Source organism: Simochromis diagramma, unplaced genomic scaffold, assembly GCF_900408965.1.
Source record: "Simochromis diagramma unplaced genomic scaffold, fSimDia1.1 OVJJ01000481.1, whole genome shotgun sequence".
Taxonomy (NCBI): Eukaryota; Metazoa; Chordata; class Actinopteri; order Cichliformes; family Cichlidae; genus Simochromis; species Simochromis diagramma.
The window spans coordinates 1,754,688-1,771,294 of record NW_024386898.1 but is presented as its reverse complement, the minus strand read 5'-3'; the positions used below and the strand labels follow the sequence as shown (position 1 = coordinate 1,771,294).

The following is a 16,607-nucleotide window of genomic DNA, read 5'->3' as shown; positions in this document are numbered from 1 at the left end:
GTAACACTCTCAGATCCTAGATATGAATCACAGCATCACCCGAACGCGTTTCATCTTTCACTTCCACTGCCAGACACCTACATTACTTCACCACTCCTGTGAGGCATGGATTCTGTTAATTTCACCACTCTTCATCTTAATTTAATATCAGAGAGATAGCAGGGTGGCCTATGTGATTAAGTGATCCGAGTTATAGATAAAGTGAGTGCGTCCCTGCTTATAGCCTGTGTCTGTATATGCGTGTTTGCGTCTTGATTTTTCATCTCTCTCGCTTCTGCTTTGACATCATCAGCACGTGCCATTACTTTGCATCGCTATTTCCCCTCACACAATGAGACACTAATCTAATATTACAACTGCATCTCCCTTTTATATATAATATAATAATAATAATAATAATAATATAAAAATAATGTTGTTTGTGACGATTTTTACAGATGGAATAAAAACAGAGCGCACAGCCTGAGCTTATTGGAAGTGTGTAACCACAGCGACGGAAGAGTGCCAAACTGACTTTACTGCTGAGCTGTGTAATCTGCAGAGACATGGGAATGCTTGGAGTGTTCATTGTGTGTGTCGGTGAAATGAAAAGGGTTTATATTTTTTGCAGTCTCCTTGGTGTGGACAAATGCGCCAAAGCCGCGATGTTAGTGTCACCGTGCCTCGGGGAAATCACTGATGTTTCAGGTGCTGCTGAGTGATGCGGGGAGACTGGAGCACAGCAGATGTGGAGACTTGTTAGGAACTTTATTTGCCATTGTACCCTTCAACAGACATCCCTCTTAATTGGGTCTCCGTGGATAACGCTCGGCATCTGGACTCTTTGCTCATGAATGGACCGAACTGATGTCCTTCTGTGCTCTCATTGCCATACACACTCACACACAGAGACACGCACACTCCTCTTTATTTGCTCATTTAAGTAGTGTCACACCAACAGCACGTAGTATCTGTGTTAAGACAAAGGTGTTGGAGTTATCACTCCATCTAGTGGTGATTCTAAGTCTCATGACAGAAACATGAACACTGTATTAGCTGCATGCCTGTAGTGCCTCCCCGCGAGCTTTCTCCCCTACGTTTGTGCATGCATGCAAATCTTTTCTGCTTTTAACCTCCGCGATCCATCAGTCACCTAAATGCGCATTTATTCATCGACCCTGCACATCAACCTAAATCTGTAACTGATTTCACTGTGCACAGTTTATGTGCTCTTGTTGGTGTCACTGCCCACAAGATGTAAAAATCAATGGAGCCCCGAAGAGCCCAGTAGACAATGTGCTGTGGTCTGATTGGCTACAAAGTACTCAGTAGGCCCTCTTGTGATAAATAACTGTTATTCCATAAAGATGCGTTTTGTGCCTGCACTAGTCAATATTTTATAATGATGGCTTACATAATAAAGTGTAGTATGAAAGGTCATTTCTGGTGATGGACCTCCAAATCAACAGTCTTTCCAGCTGTAAAGGGTGCTTCAGTATCTTTTACAACACAAAGCTTTTGGTTCACTCAGGTCACTGCAAGCGTCCAGCTACACCAGGCAGCTCTGATAATAAAGAAGGGCGACCTGTGATGTGTAAGAGGGCATCTCAGTAATGTGCACACAACGTCTTTCTCTCATTAAAAATAAAGTTTCAACGTTTTTATATATTACCTCTTAAATATCTACTATAGGCCCCTTAACTGCATTCAGCAAAACTTTATTGAGAACGTGGGCAGTCCTCTTTATTAACTCTGTGTTATAATGAATAAACAACAAAGCCTCTGATTTTCTTTAGATTTATTTACATTTTAAATATTTCTGAAGCAAACCGCAGGAATGACTCAGAGTTCTGAATATGAAGGGAATAACACAATTTAAGGCACAAAATTCAGACTTTGAATGGATTTAGCTGTACCACTGAGGTAGCTTCATCTTGTCTAACATCTTTAACTGTGACAGTATGAAAGTTTTAATGGCATACAAAGAAAAAAAACCCAATTTGTGTTAAAAACTATGGCGCTAAAGCAGGGTGAATGATCTCACTTACTTTTATTTTGTTTTTCAAGTACATTTTTATGAAAAAAAAAGACTTTAGCAAAACAAAACTCAGCTGACAGCAGGTTTTATCCATAGTGTTGGGACAGTATAAAACCCACACAAGTTGCTTGCAGACACGACATTTTAGTGAAGGTTTCCTTGAAATGTCTTTTACTGATATTTGTTTTCTTGATGTATCAGAAGAATAGAAGATGACGGATGTCTCAGCCTGTAGCTGGTGGCACATATGACATTTCAGTTTGCTACCTACAGGATTGTGACACCTGTCAATACTTTGAGTGAAGCCCAAGGAAAACAAAATCTACATGAGCTTTAGCTCTACATTCAGGAATAAGTTTCTTATAAAAAATAACATCTGAGAAGATGTCCTTTAGTTGTCTTTACTCACACTCTTCTTTAAATCCAGTGGAGGTTTATGACAATATGTCATACAAATAAAATTAGACATTAATTAAATATCTCTAAAGCTTACATACCAAAGCAGCAAATCAATAAATAGGTGGATTGTTTAGTAGAAAGTACCTTGCTGAATGCTGCTTTGCATATAGCTGGTGAATTGAGTTGATGCAACCCAGTGGTTTGATCATGGCATCCCAGCTGCATACTGATGGGATCTATGGTGATGCTGCACGGTGAAGTGCTCTGCAGCCAGCAGCTTCTGATGGGGCCCCATTCCTGTTATACACTGCTGCTAGATGGTAGCTAGTATTGCTCAATATGCTGCTTTTCCTTGTGAACATGTTTAGATCTTTAATGAAGCTGTCTAACATGCCAACATCAAGAACCAGCTTCTGTGGCTGTAGAAGATTGGTATGTGTGGATAAGTCAGGAGCATCATGATGCAGTTGGACAACGCTGCCTCAAAGTGGCTGCAACAGAAGGCCGAAATCATCTGGATGCAGAGCACAGTCCGCTGGGCTCTCACACATGTCGGACACAGAGAGACAGTCTGGAACTAAGCGAGCATCATATGTATCATCTCTGAAATCACAGGATGGCGATGATGAGGTGGGTGGAGTGTGGCCACTGAGCATGTCAAAGGATGGCTGGTCAAAGGTTTGAGTGGCTGCAGGGAGGGAGTCTGAGGGTGAATGGTGACAGGTGAGCTCGGTCTCTGAGCAGAGAGTAGAGCACAGCCCCTGATCTGTGCATGCATGCTCATCCATCAGAATGTCATGGCTGACCTCCTCCTGCTCCAGCTAATGGGCTGGCACTCTCCATATGGCTCAACTATAGATCCAGCACCATGACAGATCCATGCACTGGAGTCCATGTCTTATACTGCATCTCCCTGCAGTGCATCTAGCTGGGGAAAAAGACAATATTTCCCATTAGCTCCCAAAGATTCAGAAACTAAAAGTGCTGCAACATTACACCTGAAAATGCCAAATAGGTAACAAAAAGGCTCACCATGGAAACCCCGAGATACTCTGCTACATTTTCTGACACATACACCAGCCTGCCCTGTGCGGTGGAGACGAGGATGAAGCCGTGCAAGGCTTGAAGAAAGACCTCATGTGGCAGAGAGCAGTGTGATCGCTCTCCAGCTGGGAGCCCTTAGAGAGGAAAGAGTGAGTTCAGCCTTGCTTATACAGCATGCATCTCTGCGGGTTATCACATCTGTTACTTTTTGATTTGGTCTCAAGGGTACTGAAGATTTAGTCCCATTTTGTTTGACAGCGATGCAGGCTGAATGCAGATTAAAAGTTCAAAGGCATTAAAGGATGACTGCAGTATGAAAACTTACCCCGGACAGACTTCCTGATGTAGGTGCAGATGATGGCCATGGAGTGAAGGTACGAGAGTCGCTCCTGGTCCTCCAGGGTGATGGGCAGCAGAGCACGCATGTTCTTGATCTCATGATTGATGTGGTCCCGTTGAGCTTTGGATGCCCCTTTGGTGGATCTGTGAGAGACCATGGTCACTGAGGTCAGAAGGCTGGACTGAAAACTAAAGTAGTAAATCCGGTGAGCCCAAACTTTTGTCTATTTCCACACTTGCATTTAAAGATCATTCTGATGTGTAACTGCCAAGTGTAGTGCGCTTTTTTTTTTTTTAAATGAAAATCTAATTGCAAGAACAAAGAGTAATTGGCCTGAACTCATGCAGCCTCTTTTTCATGGCTCAGCCTGCCTTATAGCGTTAGCTTGTGGGAAGGTGATGACTTTGAATATCAAGGGTTCCTATGGAAACTGCTGATATTTGCAGTGACAATGGCACTAGGTGCTCATTTTTAAAATGTTGTCACAATATTAGAAGATAAACGGATCTATGTCAGTGTAAATGCTGTCAGATTCTTAAAAAGTACTTTTTCTCAAATTAAGACATCAGTGTAACATAAAACCCAGCTGACAAAATTGTAGAAAGGAAAAATAAAAGAATGTCTACATGAGCTTTAACTAAGCTTTTCAGGATGGGAAAGTGTTGCATATGAAAATAACATCTGAGAAGATGTCCTTTAGTTGTCTTTACTCACACTCTTCTTTAAATCCAATGGAGGTTTATGACAATATGTCATACAAGTGGTCGTCCAGTTAAGTCTCAGACTTATTTCAAGACGGGTTTTCTTCAGCAAGCTCCACCTAAAGAAAGACAGAAAATAAAATTAGACATTAATTAAATATCTCTAAAGCTTACATACCAAAGCAGCAAATCAATAAATAGGTGGATTGTATAGTAGCAAGTACCTTGCTGAATGCTGCTTTGCATATAGCTGGTGAATTGAGTTGATGCAACCCAGTGGTTTGATCATGGCATCCCAGCTGCATACTGATGGGATCTATGGTGATGCTGCACGGTGAAGTGCTCTGCAGCCAGCAGCTCCTCTGCAATGAAGCCAGTGTGCTCTTGCTGCTCCTGATAGGGATGGGGCCCATACATCCTGCACACTAAGCCATACTGCTAAGCCAGAATACTGGTTTCTCTGCTGTCAGGCTTTATGGATGTGAGATACTGGTTGGGATTAAAGAGACTGGTACGTATGGGTCACGATGCAGTTGGTCAACGCTGCTTCCTTGTGGCTTAACCTGAAGGTCGAAATTGTCCGCTGGGCTCTCACACGTGTCGGATACAAATGAGCAGTCTGGAACAAGGCGAGCATCAGAATTGAGAATGTACACGCTCTGAAATAATTAGTCGGAGATTAGGAGATAAATGGAGAGTGGCCACTGAGCATGCCAAAGGTTTGAGTGGCTGCAGGGAGCTCTGTGTCTGGGTAGGAATAATGGGAGGGAGAGGCCTCAGGGGTGCACAGCCACTGATCTGTGCATACATGCACATCCATCAGAATGTCACGACTGAACTCTTCCTGCTGCAGAGAGGAGCTGGAGGAGGCGGGGCTGTATGGAGGGATGAGGACAGCAGGGCTATCACCCAGAAGGGCAGGTGAGCTCGGGGAAGAGCCGCTCACCACACAGTCTGTGTCGTGCTCAGACTCCCTCGTATCTCTGGCACCAGGCTCCTCACTCTGGCTGTTGGGTGTCCTCTGCCTTTTATTGTTGGAGCTTTGAGGGTGTTGAGCACAGTGGTAGGAATTTGGTAGAAATGCTGGTTTGAAGGCCATGCTGCTGATTTTCTTCTGAAGTAATCTGGCCTCAGTTTCACTGCAGTAACACAACGTGCAACAAGTCAGCGTCTTTACTGGGAAAACACTGAAACATGTGCACAGTTTTTCCAGAGGAGGTCATAATACCTGATGATGAAGTTGGTGCAGCTGATGGTCTGGCATTCCCCAGAGACTTTGGTGGCTCGACTATAGATCCAGCACCACGACAGATCCATGCGCTGGAGTCTCAGCACCATTTCCACCTGGAAGCCGTCATCTGAGTGCACTGGAGGAAATGTTCATGGTTATAACCGTGCACACAAAACCTCAAACGTATCGCACACGCTAAAATAAATATGTAACGTGCTGAACTAAAGAACTGCATTCAAAGAGAATGATGCTAAACAGTCTTAATATTTACTATTTCATATCATTCAACAACTGAAAGCTAAAGTGCTCAGTGTGCTGTGAATAGATGACAACAGGTATTTAATGCGCCAGTGAATACTGAAATCCTAACATTTAGCTGTCTCTTTGTCTTAAAGGCTGTTGTTCACTTACTCAAACTTCTGTGAGAATCTGCACTCAGCGACAGATCTTCAGGATGGACGAGGCTGTACCATGATCGACCAATCATTTCCTCTGCTGAATACCCCAACAAAGGAGAAACGCTAAAAAGGAAAATCAAAATGTCAATAAACAGGAAAACGTTCATTATTCCTGCTCACAGAAGAAGTTGTGCAATTGTACCTATCTGACAGCTTCATAAAGCTCATATCCAGTCCATGAGAGTCCGTGCTCCTCAGGTAGTTCACTGCTGGGGTGCAGACAGTGACAAACATTGGCTCAGTGGTGGTGGTGGTGGTAAGGGAGGACACACAGAGGAAGCTTCCAGATCTTCCCTCAACTCTGACCAGTGTAGAGGAGCAGCTGCCATGTTGCAACTTAAAGGTCTTGGAGGATTTCATGCAACATATAAAACTCCGCTCTGAGGAAAGAAAACACGTCAGTTTAGTCTTTCATGTTTGTTAAAATATTTAAGACTAGTTTTGCCGAGTTTTAAAACTAACTATGAATTAAATGGAAGAAATTCACTTAAAATAAGGGCTTTGTAGCACAATGCTGCATCAGTAATGGATTTCATAAACAGATTTCAGGGGAAACTGGCTCATTTTTTCCACCTAGAGCAGCAATGTCAGTAATATTACAGCAAAAAGAGGGGGATCGTTTTATACAGTCATTTTAAATGCCGCACATCATTTGAAATTTTGGTTACCTGATAATATGTTGCTTTCGATGTCCAGGTTTGATTTAACAATCTCAGTATCGGAACATCCCACCATGTCATCACGTGTCTCCTTGCAGTACATACACCTGCGAAAGTGACATAGTTGGTGTTAGTTCTAACAGATTCAAAATCCATCACTGCTGCAACATTACACCTGAAAATGACAATGTAATTCACAAAAGGGCTCACCGTGGAAAGCCCGAGATATTCAGCTACACTTTCTCAAGCACAGACCAGCGTGCCCTGTGTGCTGGTGATGAGGGTGAAGCCATGCAAGGCAGCTGATCTGTCACTCACTCTTTGTCTCCACTATAGATCCGGCACCATGACAGATCCACGAACTGGAGTCTCAGCACCATCTGTACCAGACAACTGTCATGTGCCATCTCATTAGGGTGGACTGTTTAGTAGAGATGATGTTGAAGCAACCCAGTGGTTTGATCATGGCGTCCCAGCTGCATACTGATGGGATCTATGGCGATGCTGCCCACGGTGAAGTGCTCTGCAGCCAGCAGCTCCTCTGCAATGAAGCCAATGTGCTCCTGCTGCTCCTGATGGGGATGGTGCCCGTTCCTGCTGCACACTAAGCCCTGCTGGTAGTTGGTATCGCTCAATGTGCTGCCTTTTCTTGTGAACATGTTCAGATCTTTCATGAAGCTGTCAAACATGGCAACATCAAGAACCAGCGCAGGATTGGGAAGACGAACTGAGGGGGGAGGAGAATTAGGGGGCCAGTCACAGGCTGAGGGCATCGTGTTGGTGGCTGTAGTTTGGACCACATGCTGATAGGGATTCACAGTGTGATGCCGGTCAAACCTGCTGGCCAGCGAGGAGATCTGCTGGGCCAGAATACTGATCTCCACCTGCTCACTTGCGCTATACTGGTTAGGCTCTAGGGATGTGGGAGACTGGCTGGGATTAAAAACACTGGTATGTGTGGATAAGTCAGGAGCATCATGATGCAGTTGGACAACGCTGCCCTCTTGTGGCTGCAACAGAAGGCCGAAATCATCTGGATGCAGAGCACAGTCCGCTGGGCTCTCACACATGTCGGACACAGAGAGACAGTCTGGAACTAAGCGAGCATCAGATGTATAATCTCTGAAATCACAGGATGGCGATGATGAGGTGGGTGGAGTGTGGCCACTGAGCGTGCCAAAGGATGGCTGGTCAAAGGTTTGAGTGGCTGCAGGGAGGGAGTCTGAGGGTGAATGGTGACAGGTGAGCCCAGTCTCTGGGTAGGAATAATGGGAGGGAGAGGCCTCAGGGGAGCACAGCCACTGATCTGTGCATACATGCACATCCATCAGAATGTCATGGCTGAGCTCCTCCTGCTGCAGAGAGGAGCTGGAGGAGGCGGGGCTGTATGGAGGGATGAGGACAGCAGGGCTATCACCCAGAAGGGCAGGTGAGCTCGGGGAAGAGCCGCTCACCACACAGTCTGTGTCGTGCTCAGACTCCCTCGTATCTCTGGCACCAGGCTCCTCACTCTGGCTGTTGGGTGTCCTCTGCCTTTTATTGTTGGAGCTTTGAGGGTGTTGAGCACAGTGGTAGGAATTTGGCAGAAATGCTGGTTTGAAGGCCATGCTGCTGATTTTCTTCTGAAGAAATCTGGCCTCAGTTTCACTGCAGTAACACAACGTGCAACAAGTCAGCGTCTTTACTGGGAAAACACTGAAACATGTGCTCAGTTTTTCCAGAGGATGTCATAATACCTGATGATGAAGTTGGTGCAGCTGATGGTCTGGCATTCCCCAGAGACTTTGGTGGCTCGACTATAGATCCAGCACCACGACAGATCCATGCGCTGGAGTCTCAGCACCATTTCCACCTGGAAGCCGTCATCTGAGTGCACTGGAGGAAATGTTCATGGTTATAACCGTGCACACAAAACCTCAAACGTATCGCACACAACAAAACCAGAATAAATATGTAACGTGCTGAACTAAAGAACTGCATTCAAAGAGAATGATGCTAAACAGTCTTAATATTTACTATTTCATATCATTCAACAACTGAAAGCTAAAGTGCTCAGTGTGCTGTGAATAGATGACAACAGCTATTTAATGCACCAGTGAATACTGAAATCCTAACATTTAGCTGTCTCTTTGTCTTAAAGGCTGTTGTTCACTTACTCAAACTTCTGTGAGAATCTGCACTCAGCGACAGATCTTCAGGATGGACGAGGCTGTACCATGATCGACCAATCATTTCCTCTGCTGAATACCCCAACAAAGGAGAAACGCTAAAAAGGAAAATCAAAATGTCAATAAACAGGAAAACGTTCATTATTCCTGCTCACAGAAGAAGTTGTGCAATTGTACCTATCTGACAGCTTCATAAAGCTCATATCCAGTCCATGTGTGCTGTTGAAGCTGTGACAGAAGTGAGAGTCGGTGCTCCTCAGGCAGTTCACTGTTGGGGTGCAGAGAGCCACGAACAGTGGCTCGCTGGTTGTAGTGGTAGGGGAGCATGCATAGGGTTGAGGGAAGAACTGGAAGCTTCCTCTGACCAGTATAGAGGAACAGCAGCCATGTTGCAACTTAAAGGTCTTGGAGGTTTTCATGCAACATATAAAGCTCCGCTCTGAGGAAAGAAAACGTAACAGTTTAGTCTTTCATGTTTGTAAAAAAGAGGTTGGGCAAGTTTTAAAACTCACTATGAATAAAATGGCTTAAAATAAGGGCTTTGTGGGGCATTTGGGGGATTTTGCATCAGTAGCACATTTCACAAATTTGGCATTTTCTGCAGATCTGAAACCTCTTTAGTGTCCTCACTGGATTTGCATCAAACCAAGTTGAATTTCCAAGGAAACCGGCTTACTTTTTTTCCCTCACAGTAGAAATATCTGTGACAGTACCAGCAACCAGCATGTGATAACACTATAATCGTTTCAAATGCCATACATATCATTTTAAACTGAATTCCAAATCTTTCTTACCTGACATTGAGTTGTTTTCAAGGTCCAGGTTTGATTTAACAATGTCGACATCAGAGTGTTCCACCATATCATATATCGTGTCTCCCTGCAGCACGTCTACCTGGGAAAGTTACACAATTTCCCATTAGCTCCCAAAGATTCAGAAACTAAAAGTGCTGCAACATTACACCTGAAAACACAATGTAGCTAACAAAAAGGCTCACCATGGAAACCCCGAGATACTCGGCTACATTTTCTGACACATACACCAGCCTGCCCTGTGCGGTGGAGACGAGGATGAAGCCGTGCAAGGCTTGAAGAAAGACCTCATGTGGCAGAGAGCAGTGTGATCGCTCTCCAGCTGGGAGCCCTTAGAGAGGAAAGAGTGAGTTCAGCCTTGCTTATACAGCATGCATCTCTGCGGGTTATCACATCTGTTACTTTTTGATATGGTCCCTAGAGGCCTTCATGCTCAGTCCCATTTTGTTTGACAGCGATGCAGGCTGAATGCAGATTAAAAGTTCAAAGGCATTAAAGGATGACTGCAGTATGAAAACTTACCCTGGAAGAGAACAGACTTTTTGATGTAGGTGCAGATGACGGCCATGGAGTGAAGGTACGAGAGTCGCTCCTGGTCCTCCAGGGTGATGGGCAGCAGAGCACGCATGTTCTTGATCTCATGATTGATGTGGTCCCGTCGAGCTTTGGATGCCCCTTTGGTGGATCTGTGAGAGACCATGGTCACTGAGGTCAGAAGGCTGGACTGAAAACTAAAGTAGTAAATCCAGTGAGCCCAAACTTTTGTCTATTTCCACACTCGCATTTCAAAAAAAAAAAAAAAAAGGATGTCTAAGTGGCAAGTGTAGAGTAAAAAAACAAAAACCTAACAGAGAGTTTTCTGAACTGATCCTGCCTCTTTTTTCCACAGTTCACCCTGTCTGATATCTCTTCCCCACAAGCCAAAGCTGACTTTGAATATCAGGGGTTCCTATGGAAACTGCTGATATGAGAGGCTGTTGTGCGTCTCCAACAGAAATGAGGGCTCTCGATAGACTTTGCGTGATCAGTATTTGTCTGGACCCATCTACGGAGAGCCTGGGGTTTTTATAGCTGCCAAGGCTTCAGCGTGGGCGTCACACAGGGAAGGCTGGGCTTCTGATGCTCTCTTCATTGCCTTATAAAGTGGGTGTCCTCTGAGTGGGGTGCCCCACGTCACAAGCTCTCAGAAAGTGCCACAAAAGGAGAATTATATCACAATGTATCCCAGTGAGTTAATCAGAGATCCACAACTGGACTTTTTAGGGCAGTTATCTGGACTTAGCTTATGTGTTATAACCTTTCAAATGGACACACTATGAATTTCCATTATTATGTTCTATTCAGAACCATATTTCCTATATATATATGTGTATATTAAAAGAATCACTTTGAAAGAGTTTTCTTTGATTCAGCATAATTTTGGCGGCATCATGTGCAAGGCTGGATTAGTATGTATCACAAATAATAAGCTACTAGGCTGTAGACATGGGAGGGGATTAAGTGCTCCCCGTCGTGCATGCACTATAACGCACAGCTGATTCCAAATTTTCCCAGCAGCCGTGCGCTGATTCAGCCACTAGAGGACGTGGAGCAGAGAGGAGGGGAAAGAAGAGTTATCACTGACCTGAACCTCCTGTAGACTGGGCTCCGGTGATCCGCGGGCAGATGGTGGGAAGTGCAAGGAGTACTGACGTGACATTTACACAAGTTGCACCAAATAGTCATTTTTGTCGCCGTTGTTTCCACCTAACAAATAAGCATTGGTTGCAAACGATCAGACATTGCTCGTGCTTTTTTAAAAAGGCAATAAAATGTTCTTTTTTCTTAAGTTTTAAAGAAGTTTTATCGTGAGTATTTAAAGCAGCCCCCTGTGAGGTGAAAAGAAAAGGCGTCTTCATCTCTTACCTCAGCAGACCGAAGATGAGTGTCAGGCACTTGTGACCGTCCCTCCTTTTATAGCCCCAAACCCCACACCTCTCCTCCGACCCAGCCAGTGAGGAAGAGGAAAAGGCTAAATGGGATAATGTTACCTGTTGTGACGCGATGACAAACGACCGAGGCGGGTTATATTTGGTGAAAAGAGCCCTAAAAATAACCCGTCAGACAGGACGCAGAATGAGCGGTGATGAATTAAAGTGCAATCATCAAAAAAAATGTTTGAAACTTTCCTCTTATATGTGCAGACACTGTGGTATTTTAAGAAAACTGCGATTCTCTGGCCAATCAGGACGTCCCCTGGCACCCGGACAAAGTAGTCCTTTTTTGTTGTTTTTGTTGTTGTTTTTTTGAAGGGGAAAAATTGATAATCCATCTTGGAACAGCTTTGAAATTCAGAACATCACACCACACTGTAAAATACTTTTACCTTTTTGTAAATTGTTGGCTATTATTATTTAGTGTTGATCTATTTTCTGTGTTGCAGGAACTCAGACCTGTTAACCGTATAACGTGATTTTTGTCCCCCATAAGTGCACAAAAACACCGACTGTCGCAAAAATGAGTCGTGTACATTTATATGTAATTTATTTTTATTCATTTTATTCATTTTTACTTTTGTCACACGGTTTAATAAAGGCTCCAGTAAAATAAATACGTTTAAAAAAATCTTTTTTCTGGGAACTTTCATGGTTCGGGCTTTGTAGGGTTAAAAGGAGAACCGACTACAGATGGCGCTCACAGGACAGAAAGATTAAGAACCAGCGGTTGAGTCTGCTGGATTTTACAAGATCACTCCAGCATTTGTTGTGAAATGCAGTGGAGTAGAAATTCCGCATTTGATGGTTTTCTGTGCTGCTTTAGAGTATAAAAAAAGTCTTTGGTTAACTTTTATTTCTTTATTTTTTTGCTTTCAAGGAATCAGACTGTCTTGTAACTATTATTTATTTATATATCAAGTCATCCTTAATAATTCTTCAGACTTTAGAAATGTTGTCCACGGTTTGTATCGTGGGTTTTCTCACTCATTTTCAGTCCAGTCCTTGTGTCTGAACATTTTCGTTTTCTTTATTTATTTATTCAGCCGATTAACACTGAGGTATGAGTCACTGAAATATAAAAAGAAACACTTAAGAATTTAATATTTGTATTACTGTCACAAAAATGTTGTTCTCATTTCATTGAATTTTTTTTAAAAAAAAATACCTAAGTTAACAAAAAAAAAAAATACATTTGTCCACAAACAAGGTGATTCTCAAAAACAAAAAGGTATTAATCAAAAATGTGGCACCTCATGACATAATGTGCTGTCCTAAAAAAAAAAAAAAAAAAAAAAAAAAAAAGGAAACTAGGGAAATGGAGGACTATCTACAGCAGATGCACGGTTTCTGAAAGTCATGTCTTTAAGAAATTGAGAGAATCCAAAAAAAGGCCTGAGAGATGCCCTTTAGTTGATCCGTCTACTGTTCACTGAAGCCTCATCAGAAATGGTCTCAGTGGAAGTGTGGCCGTCATGAAGCCGTTCTTGAGGAAGGGAAGCAGGGAGAAAAAGTTGAGGTATGCCAAATTACACAAGAACTGGACTGAAAATGAGTGTTGATGAGTCTTATGCAGTGATGAATCCAAATTTGATTTGTTTCGCTTCAAATGATCATCAGTATGTATGGAGCACAGGAGAACGGTACAACAGTGAGCGTCTCCAGCCATCTATAAAACACACTGCAGGCTCTGAGCTGCATTTCAGCCAGTGGTGTTGAAGATCTTGGCAAATTTGATGGAATTATAAACGCAGAAAAGTAGTCAGATTTTGATCCAACATGCAACACAATGCAACACAACACAAATACACTGCCAACACAGTGAAAGCTCACCTGGATAAAAAACAAAATTAAGCATAGTCAGCCGTGGATTGGCCGCCCCAGAGCCCGGACCTGAACATTATTGAAGCACTGTGGCATCATCTTGACAGAGAACAGAACAAAAGGCAGCCAACATCCAAAGAAATCTTGCTTGTGTTGAAGAACAAAGGTGATCATACTAAATATTGACTTGTTAAAATTATACAGACTGTGTGTGTGCGCATCATATACAGTATTTTTGTGTCTCCGCATCTCAAATCGTTGCACCCATTTCCCATTTTTCCAACCGCAGCCTAAATGGGGACTGGCTTAAGACTTTTGCACAAAGTCACAAGCCATTCAAACCTGAAGCAGAAAACCAGTTTGGTGCATCATTGTTTAATCTGTGAACAGACTTGTGAGGAAGTGAGTTATGGCAGCCTTCAAAGGGCTTTGACTGCGTGCATATTAGTCACTCAATTAAACCCCTGCTGGAAGGGAACTAAGCTACAGGTCTACAAATATGACGCACTGAGTCTGAGCGGCTCACACAAAATTAGTTCTTTAAGCAGCTGAGTAGATTACGGGCATCACAAAACATGACTAAAGCATACTAGAAACTTAGAAGTCTACCAAATTCTCACACTCAAAGACGAGAGTGATGGCAAGTGATGCCTGCATACGAAACTGCAGATTAGTTTGCACGTTTATTCGTGTTCATTAGTGAAATTACTACTTTTGTTTCTCTTTGGGTGTATTTAAACAGCTATGCCTCCTATCCTCTAAGGACTCATGCTCCTTGAATCCCTCTATTCTCAAATCCCCAATTTAGTCGCCTTTTACCAGAGAACTAGAACTTGAGTGAGCGAACGGGACATTGATATGGGAGGGACAAGACAAAACAAATCACTCTGAACAAATCCTCAGTCCAATTCTCAAGGGCCAGTGGGACCGTCTGAGTCCTGAGGGGAAATTAGAGCGTAATTTGGCTGAGTGTCTCCTTGCATTAGCGCCTGCGTCACAGCTCGAAGCAGGCTCCAGGGCCAGACAAAGGGGACCCAGCGAAGCACTGCTTCCTGTGTGCGGTGGGACCAGGCGGGACAGGGTGTCTCTGCTGCCTCACTTTAAGCTGACCCTCCGTCTGTGGCGTGCACTTAACACTGAAGATAACACTGGCTTTATAGCAGGGGGCTGGTGACAGACAGGACCAAACTGCCAGGACACCACTGGTAGCAGGGGCAGAGCTTGGTGCTGAGGTTCAGTGCAAGATGCTCATTTTATGGAAACCAAAAAAGCAACCACACACACAATCCATTAGTCTGCAGACTGGTGCGGGGGGAGCGGGTTAGGCGGTAACCCAGTCGAGTAGACGGTGAGGGGTCTCAGACAGGCTGGCTGGGGTAGATGTGGATGGTTTTTAAGCAGGAAACAGAAAATATAGAAGTGGAGGCTTCAAAGTCCTGCTAACTATTAAGTACCATATACAGTAGCTCAAAGGGGAGTTATCAGTCTGTAGAGCAAAGAGGTGGAACCTGGACACACATGGCTTTGCCTTCCAGTGAGTGGAAATGCTCATTATTTAGTGATCACATCCATTCCTTCGACAAAGGACTGTTGGTGCAGAGAAGTGGTCAGAAACATAAAAGATTGTTTTCTTTCAACAGTAAATTTAAATTCACTTCATCCTGTGATCTCAAAAGACAAAATTGTCCACTCTGCCTGAAACAGGCCCCCAAAAATCACTGTCTTGGGTTAACAAAGGTGGTGAGGGCCTTAGAACACGTTTGCATCATGCAGCTTGCCACATGCCAAATACTGGCCTTGAGATGTAACAAAGTTTAAGCATAAAGGGCACGTTATTATAGTCCTATGACACAATATGTGCAGTGATGTGAAAAAGAAAGTCACCATCTCTTAAGTCTAATATTTGTATGAGGGACGACATTTAAAAACGCAGATGCAACATATGTAACTAAAACCTGCTAAAGTCAAAGTTCAAAAATCAACAGGAGCCTTAATTAAGACAGTATGTAGCAGCCAGGTGCCGCTGAAGTGTGAGCACCTCAATAAAAGCAAATGTTTTGTGAGCTTGCTGGTCTGCAGCATTAAAGCAGCACATCAGTGTGAATGTTTTCACAAATGAAAAACATTCAGTTGCCAAGAAATGGACACCTTAGCAAATTTACCCCAAGGTCAGATCGGGCAATGCTCAGAAACTAATGTTTTGGCCAACACCAAACACAGCATATCAGCATAAACACCTTATCATGTGTCAAGCGCGGTGGTGGAGGAGCATTTTGGCTTAGTTTTTGGTGAACGGAGGATAATGCGTCATGTCTTGTTGTTCATCGGAGGTTGCATTTACTCAATTTTAAGACCTGCTAAGAACCAAATGGTTTGTTGGGTCCTGATGGGTAAAACCTTAGAATTAAAAGGGTGTACAGTACACCTTTGCCACAGAGCAGTATATGAATGACAACAACTCTGGACACTTTTAGAAATCAATGGATACAAAGAGTAACCACTTTGACTGTCTCAGATTTATTGACACAGTTATAAAGCATATTGCACAGGAAGTCCTGACCAACTTTGCCAGATACAGAGACCCACTTAAAAAAAAAAAAAAAAAAAAAATTATATATAAAAACAAATCAGCAACAGGAGCCCACACAGTCGTAAAAGGAATCCAAACACACTCCAGATTTTGTTCTGTTTTTAAAACCATGTTGCTTTTAAATTAAACAACTTTTCAAGATATACTTACTGGTATGAAAACATTTTCTGCATACAATCTCTTTATCATGGTTCTGTCCGCGACACAAAAGATGGTAAAGCAAGCGTAACCACGAGAAGCTTATCACTCATTTGTAAATCCAACTCAAAGTAAAATGACGCTAACCAATTAAACATGTGACGCAAAAATATTTGGGTGGTGGAGCAGGACACTTCATTATGTGGAGGAAAGAGAGTGGCTATTATCTAGGAAAGTTATGCAGGTACTTTTT

At 43.2% G+C, this 16,607-nt stretch overlaps 2 protein-coding genes across 2 annotated transcripts; both read right to left on the bottom strand.

Annotated features, from left to right (window-relative positions):
- Nucleotides 1–1,783: 1,783 nt before the first annotated feature.
- On the bottom strand, nt 1,784–4,038 carry LOC120735209 (neuronal PAS domain-containing protein 4-like). Its single transcript, XM_040034419.1, has 3 exons — nt 3,786–4,038; nt 3,449–3,594; nt 1,784–3,344 (listed from the first exon to the last, which is right to left on the bottom strand). Exons 1-3 carry the CDS (start codon nt 3,955–3,957, stop codon nt 3,315–3,317), a joined length of 348 nt encoding a protein of 115 aa, XP_039890353.1. The 5' UTR covers nt 3,958–4,038; the 3' UTR covers nt 1,784–3,314.
- Nucleotides 4,039–6,454: 2,416 nt separating this feature from the next.
- Nucleotides 6,455–12,656, bottom strand: npas4l (neuronal PAS domain protein 4 like). Its single transcript, XM_040034413.1, has 10 exons — nt 11,454–12,656; nt 10,352–10,515; nt 10,015–10,160; nt 9,812–9,911; nt 9,195–9,456; nt 9,006–9,115; nt 8,586–8,724; nt 7,060–8,496; nt 6,859–6,956; nt 6,455–6,570 (listed from the first exon to the last, which is right to left on the bottom strand). Exons 1-8 carry the CDS (start codon nt 11,552–11,554, stop codon nt 7,275–7,277), a joined length of 2,244 nt encoding a protein of 747 aa, XP_039890347.1. The 5' UTR covers nt 11,555–12,656; the 3' UTR covers nt 6,455–6,570; nt 6,859–6,956; nt 7,060–7,274.
- Nucleotides 12,657–16,607: the final 3,951 nt, after the last annotated feature.